General features: G+C 66.7%; 2 protein-coding genes across 5 annotated transcripts; one reads left to right on the forward strand and one right to left on the reverse strand.

The window, feature by feature from the left end:
* Window positions 1-1,047: 1,047 nt before the first annotated feature.
* On the forward strand, window positions 1,048-10,031 carry SEMA4B (semaphorin 4B). 4 transcript variants are annotated; one of them, XM_059858823.1, is made up of 15 exons: window positions 1,048-1,494; window positions 2,738-2,882; window positions 5,399-5,559; window positions 5,800-5,862; window positions 5,983-6,081; window positions 6,193-6,304; window positions 6,529-6,645; window positions 6,746-6,903; window positions 7,089-7,270; window positions 7,356-7,506; window positions 7,640-7,850; window positions 7,935-8,050; window positions 8,191-8,354; window positions 8,428-8,522; window positions 8,666-10,031. In XM_059858823.1, exons 2-15 carry the CDS (start codon window positions 2,795-2,797, stop codon window positions 9,439-9,441), a joined length of 2,493 nt encoding a protein of 830 aa, XP_059714806.1. In that variant the 5' UTR covers window positions 1,048-1,494; window positions 2,738-2,794; the 3' UTR covers window positions 9,442-10,031. The 4 variants fall into 4 exon arrangements, with proteins under 4 accessions (XP_059714806.1, XP_059714809.1, XP_059714807.1 ...); XM_059858826.1 differs by lacking the exon at window positions 1,048-1,494 and adding an exon at window positions 2,259-2,549; XM_059858824.1 differs by lacking the exon at window positions 1,048-1,494 and adding an exon at window positions 2,495-2,586.
* Window positions 10,032-11,417: 1,386 nt separating this feature from the next.
* Window positions 11,418-14,236, reverse strand: CIB1 (calcium and integrin binding 1). The gene is made up of 7 exons (XM_059858839.1): window positions 14,138-14,236; window positions 14,002-14,036; window positions 13,436-13,538; window positions 12,941-13,094; window positions 12,573-12,691; window positions 12,410-12,498; window positions 11,418-12,179 (listed from the first exon to the last, which is right to left on the reverse strand). Exons 1-7 carry the CDS (start codon window positions 14,186-14,188, stop codon window positions 12,158-12,160), a joined length of 573 nt encoding a protein of 190 aa, XP_059714822.1. The 5' UTR covers window positions 14,189-14,236; the 3' UTR covers window positions 11,418-12,157.
* Between the last annotated feature and the right edge of the window lie 21 nt (window positions 14,237-14,257).

Here is a 14,257-nt window from a genome sequence, read left to right on the forward strand (position 1 = left end):
TGCTGGCAGTAGGGTCTGAGCTCACGATGGGCCAGAGAGGTGGGGGGCAGCCCAGCTTGGCCCCGTGAGAGGCCCTTGGCTCAGGCAGGGTGTCACAGCCGGTGCACGTGGAATGGGGGATGCCCCCGTGGGGAGCCCTGTCAGGCTATGGGGCCAGAGGCTGCCCCAGCCCCTCCCAGGAGCTGTCAGGACGCAGCAGAGCGCTCCAGCTGCAGCCGGGTATCCCCGCTCCAGGGAGACCTGCAGTCTGCGGGCAGCTGGGGCTGGAGCATCTGTGTGGCTGTGCAGGGCCCGCCGCCGCGCACTGCAGGTGTGTATGCGTGCGTGCTCACACTCCGTGCGTGTGTGTGCTCAGAGCAGGGACTGCCGGCTGCTGTCTGGCAGCTCCCAGCAGCCAGCCGAGCCGGGGGCGAGTGTGTGAGCCCCGAAAGGTGGGGAGAGCCCAGCTGTGTGGGCAGTATGCGAGCCGGGCGCAGGTCCCTGAGCAGGGGCCGTGCTGGGCCAGGCTGTGGGGGAAGGTGGGAGCTCGTGAACAGCAGCAGCAGCAGCAATGGTGAGGCACACACAGCCTGTCCCGCTCTCTGCAGGCAGCAGCAGCACCCAGTTCCATCGCCACCTTCCCAGGCACCCACTGCCAGCGGGAGCAGGGTGGCAGGCGCTGCCGTGGGAATTTGGTGCAGAAACCACTGCCCCACCTGCCTGCTGACCCCAGGCCACGGGTTTTCGTGCTGCCCAAACACCCGGAGAGGTTTCCCCATTGCCAGCAGTGGGCAGGGAGGGTGGCACAGCCGCCGCAGCGGTGCGTGCCAATGCCTGCAGCAGGGCGTGGGGCACGCACGGGCCTGCTGGAGTGCAGAGCGGGGCAGGGTGCTGCAGTGCCCCCGGCACTGCCCCGCTGGCAGCTGCGTGGGCAGGACAGGAGATAAATGGGAGTTTGGCGTAAACAGCGCTGGCTGCCAGCAGCGCTGGAGTGGCGCTTAAAGGCACAGGCTCTGGCCTGGTTCTGCTGCCTGCTCCTGCCCTCCCTCCCTGCCTGCTCTGCCCTCCTTTTCCTCCCTGCCTGCCCCTTCCCTTCCCTCCTGCTTCTGCCCTCCCCGCTCACCCCAGAGCACCTGCCCTCCCCGCAGGGGCTCCCCCGTCCTTGCTGCATGCCATCGCACCCGGGTGTTGACACAACCCTACCACGGCCGTGCACAGGTGGCAGCCAGGTCCCTGGAGCCCCCCAAAGGGCCGTGCGGTGGCGTGGGGCCGGGGGCCATGGCTGCAGGGTGAGTGCCCTCTCGCACCCTGTTCAGGGTGACGTGCTCAGCTGGGTGAGTTGAGTCCCGTCCGTCTGTGCCACTTCCCGGGCAAAGGGTGCTGCTGATAAGGCTGGGGTGGAGCTGTGGGACTGTCCCAGGCCTGGGAAGGAACAGCAGGAGCAGCGGGAACCGGAAGGGAGCAAAGTCGATTTGGGGCAGAGGGGCAGCCCAGAGCCCCAGCACTGGACATCAGGTATGACCTGTGAGTGGGCACCGTCCAGCAGTGCCAGGCGGGCAGTGTGTGGGAGTGTGGGCACGGCTGTCCCGGGAGTGTGGGCACAGGCATCCACAGGGTGTGGGCACAGTTGTCCCGGGAGTGGGGGAGCATTTCTCCTGGGCAGGGGGCTCCAAGTGGGTCCCACCACTGCAGTCCAGGGCTGGGACTGACCAAGAAGGAACGTGGGAAGCTCTGCCCCACACCCCACACTGGGAGAGCAGCGCTGGGTCCCCTGGCCCAGTGTGCTGCCTGGGGAATCCCCGGACCCCATCCCTCTGTCCCCCTGTCCCCGTTGCCATGGCGATGTAAGGAGTTGTCATTAATAACAGTTGCGTGGGCGCTGCTGGCCGGGTGGGCAGTGCTCTGAGGCTGTGGGGTTGTGAGCCCTCCCCAGAGCCCAGCCAGGGACAGGGACAGAGTCCCCCGAGGGCCAGGCACAGGATCGTGCCCAGCACTACCTGCTCGGCAGGACGCCTGGGACGGGCACGGGGGCTGGCAGGAATGTGTCACCTGCGCCGAGTGCTACCTGTGGGGACACCGGTGCCGGCCAGGTCTGCCCGTGGTGGGGCTGGCTCAGGCACCCCGTGGTACCCCATGGCTCCCGAGGGAGGGCGGGGAGCGCTGGGCTGTGCCGACCACAGCCCCCAGCCCCGGCAGTGTAGCCATGGGGCACAGCTGAGGGGCAAGGGGGCGGCTCTGGTCGCAGCCATGGGGCCGAGCTGTCCCCGGGACAGCTTTTCCGGGGACAGCAAGATATGCTCCTAGCCAGCCTCTCCTGGACCACCCCGGGGTCCCGGCCCCACGGCTTTCCCTGCCGCGGGGGTGGAGGAGGTCGCAGGGAGTCCCTGGCTGCCGCTAGCGCCGGGGACAAAGCCCCGTTCCCTCCGGACCGTGACGGCCGCGGGGCGGGGGCTGGGGCCGGGTCCCGCTGGGGCGGCGTGGGGGCGGTACCGGCGGGGAACCGCCCGCCTCCTCTTGCGAGCGGCCCACCCCGCCCGGGGCACCGGCGGGGCTGGGGGCTGAGCGGGTCGGTGCGGCCGGGAACGGCTGGGTACGGCTCGGGAACAGGTCAGCAGGGCTCGGGCGGGGCCGGTTCGGTCCGGCCGGGCGGGGCTCTGCCCGTGGCTGTACGCCCGGTGCCGAGGGGCGGAGCGGGGCGGGGGCCGCGCCGTGCCGTGCCGTGCCGTGCCCAGCCGCTGAGCCCCTTCTCTCCCCGCAGGTCTGCAGCGCCCGGGCGGCTTCGCGGCCGCGGCGGAGCCCCGCGGCTCTGGCCGGGATGGCGGCGCGGCCGGTGCTGCCGGTCCTGGCGGCGCTGCTGCTCTCGGCGGCTCCGGAGCCTGTCCCGCGGGTCAGCCTGCCCTACGGTGAGTGTCCGCTGGCCTTCGGTGGGTGAGGGTCCGCCGGCACCGGGGAGGAGAGGCCGCCCCCGCCGAGGACTCCGGCTGGCGTCTCCCCCGGGGCGGCGGAGCGTCGCGCGTCCCCCCGGGCTTTGTACACCGCGTGGAAACGCCGTGTGACAGCCCCGCCAGCTCCCCGGGACACGGGGAGCCCTCTGTCAGCGGGACATGGAGCAGGGGCTGGGGCAGAGCCCCCGGGTTGCTGCGGGGTGTAGGGCCGCGCAGACCCGCCCCGGGGGTGGCTGTGCTGGGGGCACCCGGGACCACTTGTGCCCCGCGAGCAGGGCTGCGGTGGCGGCCGTGTTCCGTACCAGGTGGGGCGGGCTGAGCCGGCCGGGGCACTCTGCCCGTGGGCTCGCTCCCTGCTCAGTGAGTCGCTGCGGTGGGGGGCACGCCACAGCCCTTTCTGTGCCGTGCTCAGCTCCGGACAGCTCTGAGCCCCTCGGCAGGCACTTGTCAGCTGCATGGCCCGAGTGCTGGGGCTGCACTGGTCAGGGGCCAGGAAGGATATCCGGGAGGGTGCTAGGCCAGGCAGAACTGTAACAAGTGGGGGGCCTGGCTGCAGCCCCCTCCTGCCCTGCAGAGCCCCCCAGCAGCTGGCACAGGCTGGGCGAGCCGTGGGGCACGCTGCTCGGTCTCAGCCCTGGCAGCTGTGCCGTGCGGGGGAGCCACCCACGGCTATGCTGCCAGAAGGTGGTTGGATCCAGCTGCTGCCGGCCAGCAAAGCCCATCCCGTCCTGTGCTGGGAGGGTGCCGTGGTTTGGGCAGCTGCGAGCACTCCCTGGCTCAGCGTGCTGCAGCTCACTGGTGTAGATGTGGCCCCACCACATGCTCCCATGACCGCTGGCCACGGCCGTGGTGGCTCCAGCAGATGTGGGACCTGCTGAGCTGGGCAGGAGGCTGGGACCCAGTGAGACAACTAGCTCGGCATCATGCCACGCTGTGCTGTGCCGTGTTGAGCCACACTGCCTGGCCCTGCCTGCACAGACCGGTTCTGCCCTGTGCTCTGCACACCTGTGGGAGCTGTGGGGCTGCAGCCACTGGCAGTGCCTGGGGATCCCGGCCTGGACCCCAGCAAGGCAGGGGAGCTGCGCGGGGAGCATGGGCCAGTGGCCGGTGTGTGTCCGGTGGTGGCTCCCATGGAGCTGGCCGCGTGGGGCTGCGGTCTGTGGGAGGGAGGAGCTGGGAGCTGCTCCCCTGGGAGCACTGGATGTGCCTGCAGCAGGTTTGTCTGGAAGAAGCAGGTCTTGTCCTGACAGGTCCCTGGCAGCCACACCAGCAGCTAGCTCCCCATGTCGGCACAGCTCTGCTAGGCACAGGGGCCCCGTTGCTCCTCTGCTGCCGTGCCCACCTCGGGTGGCAGCACCCTGTCACTAGGGTGCAGGGCCCCTCACAGGAGGATGCCTTGGGGCATCAGCTTCTTCCTCTCTGCACCACTGTGGAGAGCAGGGCTGGTGCTGGGGCCAGCTGAGCCCCCTGGAATGGGGGAGATGCTGCCCCATCTAGAGGCACCTGGGGTTTGTGGAGCAATGGGAGGTGAGAGCCACGGGGTCCCACCCCACAGCACCATTGCCTCACAGCTCCTCGATCCCTCACATTGGCTCTCACCAGGCAGGGCCTGGCAGGAGCTCTGGGGTTGTACTGGTGGGGCTCTGGGAGCAGGCAGGGGGTTGGAGGAGGTCAGGGAGTCTCCAGAGGGTCAGGGAGTTGGCAGCATGAGTCAGCCCGACGTGTCCCGCTCACACAGCCAGGCCCATCTGATTCAGAGCGGCAGTAGGAGAGGAAGGGCTTCCGGGGCCAGGCCACCCACGCGGGACAGGACAGCATGGGACGGGACAGGACGGGCGCTCCCTGACTCAGCATGGACTCAGCATGGCCACTGGCCCGTGTCTGGCATGGGCTGAGCCCCGCGGGCCAGTGTGGGCAGCACGGGGCTGAGCCCCCCGTCCAGCACGGGGCTGAGCCCCCCGTCCAGCACGGGGCTGAGCCCCACACCCAGCACGGGGCTGAGCCCCCTGTCCAGCACGGGGCTGAGCCCCACACCCAGCATGGGGCTGAGCTCTGTGTCTGGCAGAGGCTGAGCCCTGCGGGCTGGGGCACGAGGATACTCCCAGCACTCATCTCCCCCTGCTGTGAGGCTAGGGTCCCTGTGGGCCTGGGTTGTGCTGAGCCTCTCATGCTGCAGGGCTGAGCTCCAGGGCTGGACGTGGCTGGACATCTGCCCCAGTGCTAGACAGGCCTGTTGTGGCATCCTCAGGGCCAGGATGCAGCTGTGCCTCGTGGTGACCTCGGGCACTAGCACGGCCCTGCACAGTTCACTGCGGTGTGTCTGGCAGTGTGAGTGGAGCTGGATCTGGCCCTGGCTGCTCCTGGGTGGGTGGCATGGCTGAGGTGCTGGGCAGAGGGGCCAGGAGCAGCCGTAGTGCAGGGTCCTGGGGTCAGGTGCCAGCGCAAAGCTGATGCCTGTCACTCTTGCCCCACAGACTCAGCTGAGAGAGTAGTGCGGCGCTTTGAGGCACCTGGGGTGTCCAACTACACGGCCCTGCTGCTGAGCCCGGACGGTGGGATCCTCTACCTGGGGGCACGAGAGCTGCTCCTCACCCTCAACACCAGCAACTTTCAGCCCAGCTCCCCAGTTCGTAGGGTGAGCCCAGGGATGGGCTGGGCGGCTCTTGGGGAGGGAGGGGGCACCCAGCTGGAGTGCAGGGGATCTGCTCCCCACCAGCATTTGGGGCTGTGTGAGCCATCGTGCATTCAGGAGCAACTGCCCCAGAGCAGGATGTTTGAGGTGGGAGGATGTGGTTGCTATGAACAAGCCCAAGGAGGGTGTGAGTTGACCAGCCAGGGACTGGGGGGGCTCCCAGTGACTGTCCCTTCCCCACAGCTCCTGTGGAGTGCAGATGAGGAGAAGAAGAGGCAGTGTGTGTTCAAGGGCAAGGACCCCCAGGTGAGCCCCATTGCCAGCAGCCATCGGGGGCAGTGGTGGGTGTGGGCAGTGCCCTGTGAAGGGTGGGTGTGGGTGAGACAGCTGGGCCAAGGGCTGAGCTGGGTCCTCTGAATCCCACAGAGGGACTGTCACAATTACATCAAGCTGCTGCTGCAGCTGAACAGCACCCACCTGTACACCTGTGGGACCTGTGCCTTCAGCCCAGCCTGCGCCTACATCGTGAGTACAGGAACAGGGTCCCCTGCAGGTCCCCCGTGCTGTCAGAGCCCTGCAGTGGGCTCCTTGGCACTGGGACAAGTGCTGCCGGCTCACAGCCTCCTCCTGCTGCAGAACGTGCAGCACTTCAGCCTGGAGCGGGACGCGTCGGGGAAGGTGGTGCTGGAGGACGGGAAGGGACGCTGCCCCTTTGACCCCGAGTACCGCTCCACAGCTGTCATGGTCGGTAAGGCACGACACCCTGGGGCCCTCGCCCTTCCTCCCTGTGCCACCCTGGAGCCCACACCCTCCCTGCAGTGCCCTGCAACCTTTGCCCTCCTCCCCGTGCCTCCCCCTCCCTGCGTCTGCCCAGCCAAGCCAAGCCAAGGCCCGGCTATCTCAGGCCCCAGCAGGATGCAGGGCCGTGCTGGTGGCGCGTGGCGGGTCCCAGCAGGAACGTGTCTTTGGCAGACGGCGAGCTCTACGCCGGGACTGTCAGCAACTTCCAGGGCAATGAGCCGACCATCTCCCGCAGCCAGGAGAGCCGCATCGCCCTCAAGACCGAGAACTCCCTCAACTGGCTGCAAGGTGAGTGCCGGGGCTGGCACGGCTGCTCAGGGCCCCTCTCCCCTGCAGCGTGGGAGGCAAGGGATGGGGCCAGTAGTGCTGAAGGTGCTTGTGCCCCCAGACCCAGCGTTCGTGGGCTCAGCCTACCTGCGGGAGAGCCTCCCTGCTGGCAACCCTGAGGGTGACGACGACAAGGTCTACTTCTTCTTCAGCGAGACTGGGAAGGAATTTGACTATTTTGAGAACACCATCGTCTCCCGCATCGCACGTGTGTGCAAGGTGGGCATAAGGCAGCAGGGGCGGGTGGGGGCCGTGCCTGGGGTGTGACTCACTGCTGGGGTGGGGGGATGTGGGGCCATCCTGCATATCTCCACCCCCCGGTGCCTGGACTCCCACTCTGTTCACTCAGTGTATGGGGTGCCCTGCGGCCACGGCGTCGCACCCTGACCCGCTGTGCCACGCAGGGGGACCAGGGTGGCGAGCGTGTGCTACAGCGGCGCTGGACAACCTTCCTGAAGGCACAGCTGCTCTGCTCACACCCTGAGGATGGGTTCCCCTTCAACGTGCTGCAGGACATCTTTGTGCTCACCCCGGGTGAGCTGCGCTGGAGGGAGACGCTCTTCTACGGTGTCTTCACCTCGCAGTGGTGAGTGGTGGGGACCCAGGGCAGCACGGGAGGTTTGCCAGAGCCAGGCCCTGATCTTGCCGTGGGCTCTGCCTGTCCTCACCAGGAACAAGGGCGGACTGGGCAGCTCGGCCGTCTGCGCCTTCCCCATGCGCAGCGTGCAGCGAGCCTTCGGTGGGCTCTACAAGGAGGTGAACCGCGAAACGCAGCAGTGGTACACGGACACCAGCCCCGTGCCGGAGCCCCGGCCAGGCATGGTAGGTGGCCCCTTGGCACCTGCCTGAGCACAGACACAGCACTGCCCCGTTGCTCTACTGGTCCCAATGGCTGCCACAGCTTGTTACCCAGCCACTTCCCCAAGCCCTTCTGAGCCCCTTCCTTTCCCTGCAGTGCATCACCAGCCACACACGGCACCTGAAGATCAATTCATCGCTGCAGATGCCAGATCGGGTGCTGAACTTTATCAAGGACCACTTCCTGATGGACAGCCCGGTGCGCAGCCAGCCACTGCTGCTGCAGAGCCAGCGGCGCTACCAGCAGATCGGCGTGCACCGTGCGCCTGGCCTGCACGGCACCTACGACGTCCTCTTCCTGGGCACAGGTGGGTGCAGGCAGCTGTGGCAGGGCAGGCCGTGTGCCCTGCACCCCGGCCCTGCTCAGCACAGCCCCTCTGTTTGCATTGCAGATGACGGGCGGCTGCACAAGGCTGTGCGGGTGAACCACGGCGTGCACATCATTGAGGAGATCCGCCTCTTCCCTGACGGACAGCCCATTCTCCAGCTGCTGCTGGACCAGGACCAGGCAGGAGCCAGGGCGAGGGGGGCACTGGGGGCTCAGCCTGCTTACAGCAGGTCCTGTTTGTGGGCTGGGGGACAGAGACCTGGGAAGGCAGGGGTGTGCAGGAGCCCGCCCCGCTGACCCCAGCGTGTCCCCTCCCGCAGGGCCTTGTCTATGCAGCCACCTACACAGCAGTGGCCCAGGTGCCCTTTGCCAACTGCAGCCTGTACCGCAGCTGTGGGGAATGTGTGCTGGCACGGGACCCCTTCTGCGCCTGGAGCCGGGGTGCCTGCCGCAGGCTCACCCCACATCCCCCGGCACACCCACAGTAAGTGCTGCACCCTCTGCCATCCCCCTCCACCCAATGGCACCCCACTGCCCTGGCCTCACTCTGTTCCCAGGCTCTGGGCACAGGACATCGAGGATGCCAACACGGAGCGGCTCTGCCAGCCGGCCAACGCCTCCCAACCCCGTCCTCGCATCCTCCTGCCCCCAGGTGAGCTCCTGCTGGTGCTGCTGTGTGGGTGCATGTCCCAGGGGCTCCCCCACATCCCAGACTCCTGCTCCACCATGCTGCCACCAGCCTCTGCCCCACAGCTGGGGTCCCCTCGCTGATGTTCCCATGGGTTCTCTCTGCAGCCTCCGGCTCCCCGTGCCAGCAGATCCAGCTCCCTCCCAACGCAGTGCGGCCGCTGCCGTGCCGGCTGCTCTCCAACCTGGCCTCGCGGCGCTGGCTGCACAACGGGGCCCCTGTCAACGCCTCCTACCTGGTGCTGCCTGACGGGGCCCTCATTCTGGTGGGCAGCCCGGAGCGAGCAGGCACCTACGAGTGCTGGTCACTGGAGGAGGGCTTCCGCAAGCTGATGGCCAGCTACTGCGTGGGCGTGCAAGAGGCAGCCCTCGGGCCAGCAGACTCTGGCAGGAAGGTGGCTGCTGGCCGTGACGCCCTGGAGACGGTCAGCACATCGCGGAGCACCTCAGCGGTGGGCAGTGCCGCAGCACGGCTGGACGGCAAGACCTACTGGACCGAGTTCCTGGTGATGTGTGTGCTCTTTGCCGCTGCCGTCCTCGTGCTGGCCTTCTTCGTGCTGCACCGGCACCGTGATGGCATGAAGGCCTTGCTGGAGCCCGGCGACCCCAGCAGGCACCAGAAGCCACCCCGCAAGCCAGTGGAGAGCCTGCCCCTGAATGGCAGCAGCCTGCCCAGCACGGCTCCTGAGCACAAGGGCTACCAGGCCCTGCAGGACAACTACATCGTCAGTACCCCCGTGCATGAGCCCCCAGGACCCCCACGCACCTTCTCTGAGTCAGAGAAGAGGCCTCTCCATGTCCGTGACAGCTTTGTGGAGGTGTCTCCTGCCTGCCAAAGACCCCGGGTGCGCCTGGGCTCCGAGATCCAGGACTCGGTGGTGTGACGGGGATGAGAGCCGAGCCCTCACTCACGGCTGCCTCTGCTCTGCTGAGCCTCGCTGGACCATGCACCACTGCCAGGGTCCGTGTTGTCTGTGTGTGCATGCCCAGAGCCTGGCACCCACCCTCTGCGGCAGTGCCCACCAGCCAGTGGGGCCTAGAGCCTGGCAGGCTCCCTGGCATCACCTCGGTACTTGTGGGTGTGAGGGGTGCCTCATGCCTTCCAGGGTCCTGCAGGACGGCTCCAGCCTGGCTGGGATGGACACGGTTCCTGGCTCAGGCTGCCGGTGCCAGGCCCTGAGCCCCTCTATGCAGAGGGCAGGAGGGGGCGGCCGCAGACCCCTCGTGCCCCAACTCACTGTGACGTCCCGCTGGGGACCAGGGCCACGCGTGCGGCTGGGCAGTGCCAGCCCCGCGGCATGTGCTGTGTGTCTGTGCTTGGTTCGTTTTTAATATGTGGAAAATGTGAATTGTGTCCGGGGAAGGGGAGCTGGGAGCAGCTTTCCCTGCGCTGGGTGGGCAGGGCCAGCCCCACAGCCCCACGTGCGTGTGCGGAAACGTCTCTTGTTTTTATATAAAGTCCTTCAGACACGTGTGTGCGGCAGGGCTCAGTGCCTTCCTGGGCCAGAACCATCCCAGCTGGCCCTGTGGAGAGCAGCCTCGTCTGACTCCCAGTGCAGTCAGAGGAACATCTTCCCATGCCTTCAGAGGGAGCAGGGGACTGTGCTGGCCAGCAGCTCTGTGGAGTCCCCTCCTCGTGTGCTTGGCTGAGCACTGGGCCAGGGCACGCGGGGCCCTGCAGGGACAGTGGCTGTGTCCCTGTGACCTACTGGCAGGCTGTGACTCGGGCAGCTCTGGGCTGTCCTGGGGCCGTGCCTGGAGGCCTGTGCCATGGCAGTGTGGTGCAGGCAGAGCAGGGAGGCCCTGTGGTGGGGGAGTGCAGAGCAATGGGGGGATGCCATCCAGGCACCATGAGAAACAGGAGAAGGCAGAGGTGACTAGGATTAAGAAAATTTGGGGCCTGGGGCTGGGAAGAGGGCAGGCCCCAGCAGGAGAGAGGCTTGACAGCCCCCTTCCCAGGACCACAGTGTTGTGCTGCACATGGGACCCACTGCCCATGCAGGGAGCATCCTTGTCCCCATCCCACCCTCCTGTGGGCTGACCCTGGACACTTTGCCAGCAGGACCTGACTGTGGTGGCTGAGGGCGAGGCCTGGGATTGCAGCCAGTGCTGGTTTTGAGCCCTCACACAACTGGGAAGCACCGGCAGTGCCAGCACGGGGCTGGGGGAAGTGGTGAGCTCTGCAGAGAGATGGCGTGTCCAGGCAGGATTCCCCCGAGGGACCAGCACTGCCTTGCTCCCAGCTGGACCCATGTGCTGAACTTCCTGCACAGCCTGTTCTGGGACATCAAAAAAGCCACTGGAGGCATTGGGTGGTGAGCTGCCAACAGACACAGCCCTGGGGCTGTAGGGGCACAGGCCTTGGCGGGCAGATACTGTCAGCACTGTGGGGCAGTGAGCTGGAAGGGCTGGCAGCGCCGGGAGCAGGAGCCACCGTGTGAGAAACAGCCACGCCAGAGCCCTGAGAGCCATCAGCTGCTCTGCCCCAGCACGGGGCTCTGCAGGGCCACCCAGGCCCCACACCAGTCCTGGCAGGGCTGCTGGCTGCAGGCCAGGGCAGAGGATCCTGAGCAAGGACAAAGGACCCTGCTGCTGCTGCCCGCAGGGACGGTGCCCCTCGCTGCCCAGGGCTCCCCTCAGTGCCCCGGCCTGAGTGCTGAGCTCTCTGTGCTGCCCAGAAGGACCCCAGTGTGGAGGAGGGAGGGAAGGAGGTGGCCCTGGGAAGGGCTGTCGTGGAGGAGGACGTGGAACCCATCCCTGGAGTGGCGGCTGGCGCGCAGGCAGAGAGGGCTGGCAGGAGCCCATGTCCCCAACACCCTGGTGGCACCCGTCCCAAAGCCAGACAAAGGCAGCAAAGAGCAAGGGTGAAACCAGAGCCCTTTAATTGTGTCCTCACAGGGACTGGGGGAGGAAAAGGCCAGGGCGGCAGAGCAGCTGCTGTGATGGAGCCAGAAGAGGGCAAAGACAGAAAGGGAGGAGGAGGAGTGCAGGCTCTGAGCACAGCCGTGGGGGGACAGCTCTGCTCTGGGGTGGTACCTGTACAGTGTCTCTTGGGTAACTACTAACTGACAGAGAAAGCACCCCCATTTGGGTTATTGCTTGTGAAAAATGATCCACTTTCTGGTTATTGCTCAGAGAATCCACGGTGAGTTACTGCTCAGAGAAATGGATCCATGTGGCAGCAGGCAGACTCCCAGAAATACAGGAGAGGCAGGAAGAGGCTGGCAGGGGAGGCAGCTCCCTGCCTGCTGCTGGAAGGCACAGTGTAGGAATTGGTCCTGAGGGCAGAGAGAGGCTGTGCTAGTGCAGAGTGGCCCCAGGCAGGAGCAGAGCTGCCCTTGGAATGCATAGGGATTCAAATTCTAGTGCTGGGACAGCTGAGGGGCCGCAGGAGAGGCAGATTCCTGGGACTCCCTGCTACCAAGCAGGCACTTGAGAGGGGAGCAGGAGGGTTCCTGCCCAAGGCATTGCAGCACAGCCTGGCCACTGAGGGGCCGGGCCTGTGCTCCCTGAAAGAGGAAACGGCTGAGCCCACAAAGAGCTGCAGGTACTGGAAGAGTGCTGCAGGAGCTGGAGGAGTGCTGCTGGACAGCCAGGGGCTCACAGGACAATCTTGAAGGAGCTGCAAGAGATATGACAGGATCTGCACCTGCTTGCTAGGTGCCACAAAGGGTTTACAAGCACCCAGCGCTGCAGGGACAGAATCCCCATGTGGGGGAGGCTCTGCAGAGCCAGCAGGGGATGCTGAGCCCTGTGCCAGTACGGAATACTTGGCACAGGGCAGCCCTGCCCCGGTGCCAGCCGAGTAATGAGGGTGATGAACCCCCAGCCAGCCTCTGGGGACCCCCGCACCTGGCAAAGTCTGGGGAGCGGGACACAACGTGCTGGAACTCAGAGAGGTTGATGGTGCCGTCCTTGTCGATGTCGGACTCCTCCAGGATCTGCGGGGGAAGGTGAGCAGTGAGCTCTGTGCCTGGGGCTCTGCAGTGCCCGTGCCCTGGCCAGTGGGTCTCACATTTTGGATGAGCTGCTCCATCTCTGCGCTGCTCAGCCGGGACTCCTCGCCTTGCCCTGTCAGGCAGTTCACCAGTTGCTCCAGGTCCTTCCTGTCCAGAATCCCATCGTTATCAAAGTCTGTGGGGACAGACCAGGTAGGTTTTGGCAGGGCCGCAGTGACCCCACAGAGCCACAGGCACCAGCGCTGCACCACTCCATGCACCTCACCATGCCAAACCAGCTGTTCCCACAGGGAGTTCCTAAAGCCACCATCCCCACAGGTGCTCCAGGGGCACTGCCAGCCCTCCTGAACATCAGCTCATCACCCTGCTCCTGCTTCCTCAAGGTGCAGGGTTCCCAGAACACAGCACCTGTCCCCAGCCTTACCAAAAATGCGGAAGGCATAGTGGGATTTGATATCAGAGGTGGCAGAATCGCTGAAGACACTCAGCATGTCAAGGAAGTCTTCAAAGGACATGCTGTCATCCCCGGTCTCTGAGGTTGAGAACACATGGCAGATGCGGTGCTGGAAGGGGTTTGCCTGTAGATACAGGAATGGCTCAGGCAGGGCTGGGCCATGCTGGCCCCATCAGGCACACCTTGGCTGGGGCTGCAGGTGAGCAGGTGTCACACCTGTCCTGTGCGCCTCGGGGTGCAGCCCCGTGCAGCAGGGACAAGCAGGGTCCCCTGTGGCACAGCAGGAACCCCCAGGATCCTGCACAGCAGGGACCCTTGGGATCCTCCATGGCACAGCAGGCATCCCTGGGATCCTCAGTTGCTCGGTGAGGACAAGGAAGCTCTTTACTGGCACAACGAGGCCGTGCTGGGTGCAGGGGACCCTAACCCGGAGCAGCAGTGTCCCGTGTGTGCCAGACACCATACCCGCAGCTCAGGCAGCGTCAGGATCTGGCTCTTGGGGACCCGCGCGGAGCAGGCATTCTCCCTCTCCTCCTTTGGCAGCAGTTCACTGAACCTCCTGTAGGCACTTTAAGAGGCAAGAAAGAGAGCGGCTCTGTGGAGCGAGCGGGGTGGCAGCAGCCCATCCGGCACCGGCCGCGCTCCCCAGGGCGGCGTGGCCCGTTCCCGCCGCTCCTGCCAGCTCTGCCGGGCCGGGCCGGGCCGGACCGGGCTCCCACGCTGCTCCTGGGGCAGCGAGAGGATCCGGTCTGGCTGCTGCCCACCCGGCTCCGGGGCTTCTAGGGGGTCACCGCGGCTCGGGCCGGCCCCAGCCCCAGCCCCGCGGGTCAGGGCGTCACCGGCAACACCCGCGGACCTTGGCCCCGTCACAACCGGCTCCTAGGGAGTGCCACCGGCACCTCCCGGCTCAGCTGGGCGGAACGGGAGCCCCGGGGGTGGGGGCCGGAGCTCTCCGTGCCCCGCGGCAGAGCCTGAAGCCCCGCGGGACCGGGCTGGCATGGCTGGGGAGCCCCACTCACGGCGGTACTTACAGCAAGATCTCCTGCTTGCTCAGGAACGTCAGCTCCTGCGGGGACAGCACGGGTCAGCACCGGCACCGGGGCCAAGGCCTGAGCCAGGGCACCCCAGCCGGGCCCCGCAGCCGGCCCTGTGCCCCGGTGTCGGTACCTGGTACTCTCCCAGCAGGTCCCGCGGGATCAGGCTGGCCGAGCCGCCCATGGCGCCGCTTCCCTGCGCACCGCCCCCGCCCGCCGCGGCAGCCGCCCGCCCCGGGCGGGGCAAACGCGC

This window comes from Haemorhous mexicanus, chromosome 13 (assembly GCF_027477595.1).
Source record: "Haemorhous mexicanus isolate bHaeMex1 chromosome 13, bHaeMex1.pri, whole genome shotgun sequence".
Taxonomy (NCBI): domain Eukaryota; kingdom Metazoa; phylum Chordata; class Aves; order Passeriformes; family Fringillidae; genus Haemorhous; species Haemorhous mexicanus.

Coding starts and splice junctions, on each gene's coding strand:
- SEMA4B (XM_059858826.1), top strand. CDS start 2,274: ATGCTCCTAGCCAGCCTCTCCTGGACCACCCCGGGGTCCCGGCCCCAC. Junction 6,904..7,088: donor GCATCGCACGTGTGTGCAAG/GTGGGCATAAGG, acceptor TGTGCCACGCAG/GGGGACCAGGGTGGCGAGCG. Junction 7,271..7,355: donor GGTGTCTTCACCTCGCAGTG/GTGAGTGGTGGG, acceptor TGTCCTCACCAG/GAACAAGGGCGGACTGGGCA.
- CIB1 (XM_059858839.1), bottom strand. CDS start 14,188: ATGGGCGGCTCGGCCAGCCTGATCCCGCGGGACCTGCTGGGAGAGTAC. Junction 13,095..13,435: donor TGACGCTGCCTGAGCTGCGG/GTATGGTGTCTG, acceptor CTGTATCTACAG/GCAAACCCCTTCCAGCACCG. Junction 12,499..12,572: donor TGGAGCAGCTCATCCAAAAT/GTGAGACCCACT, acceptor CTTCCCCCGCAG/ATCCTGGAGGAGTCCGACAT.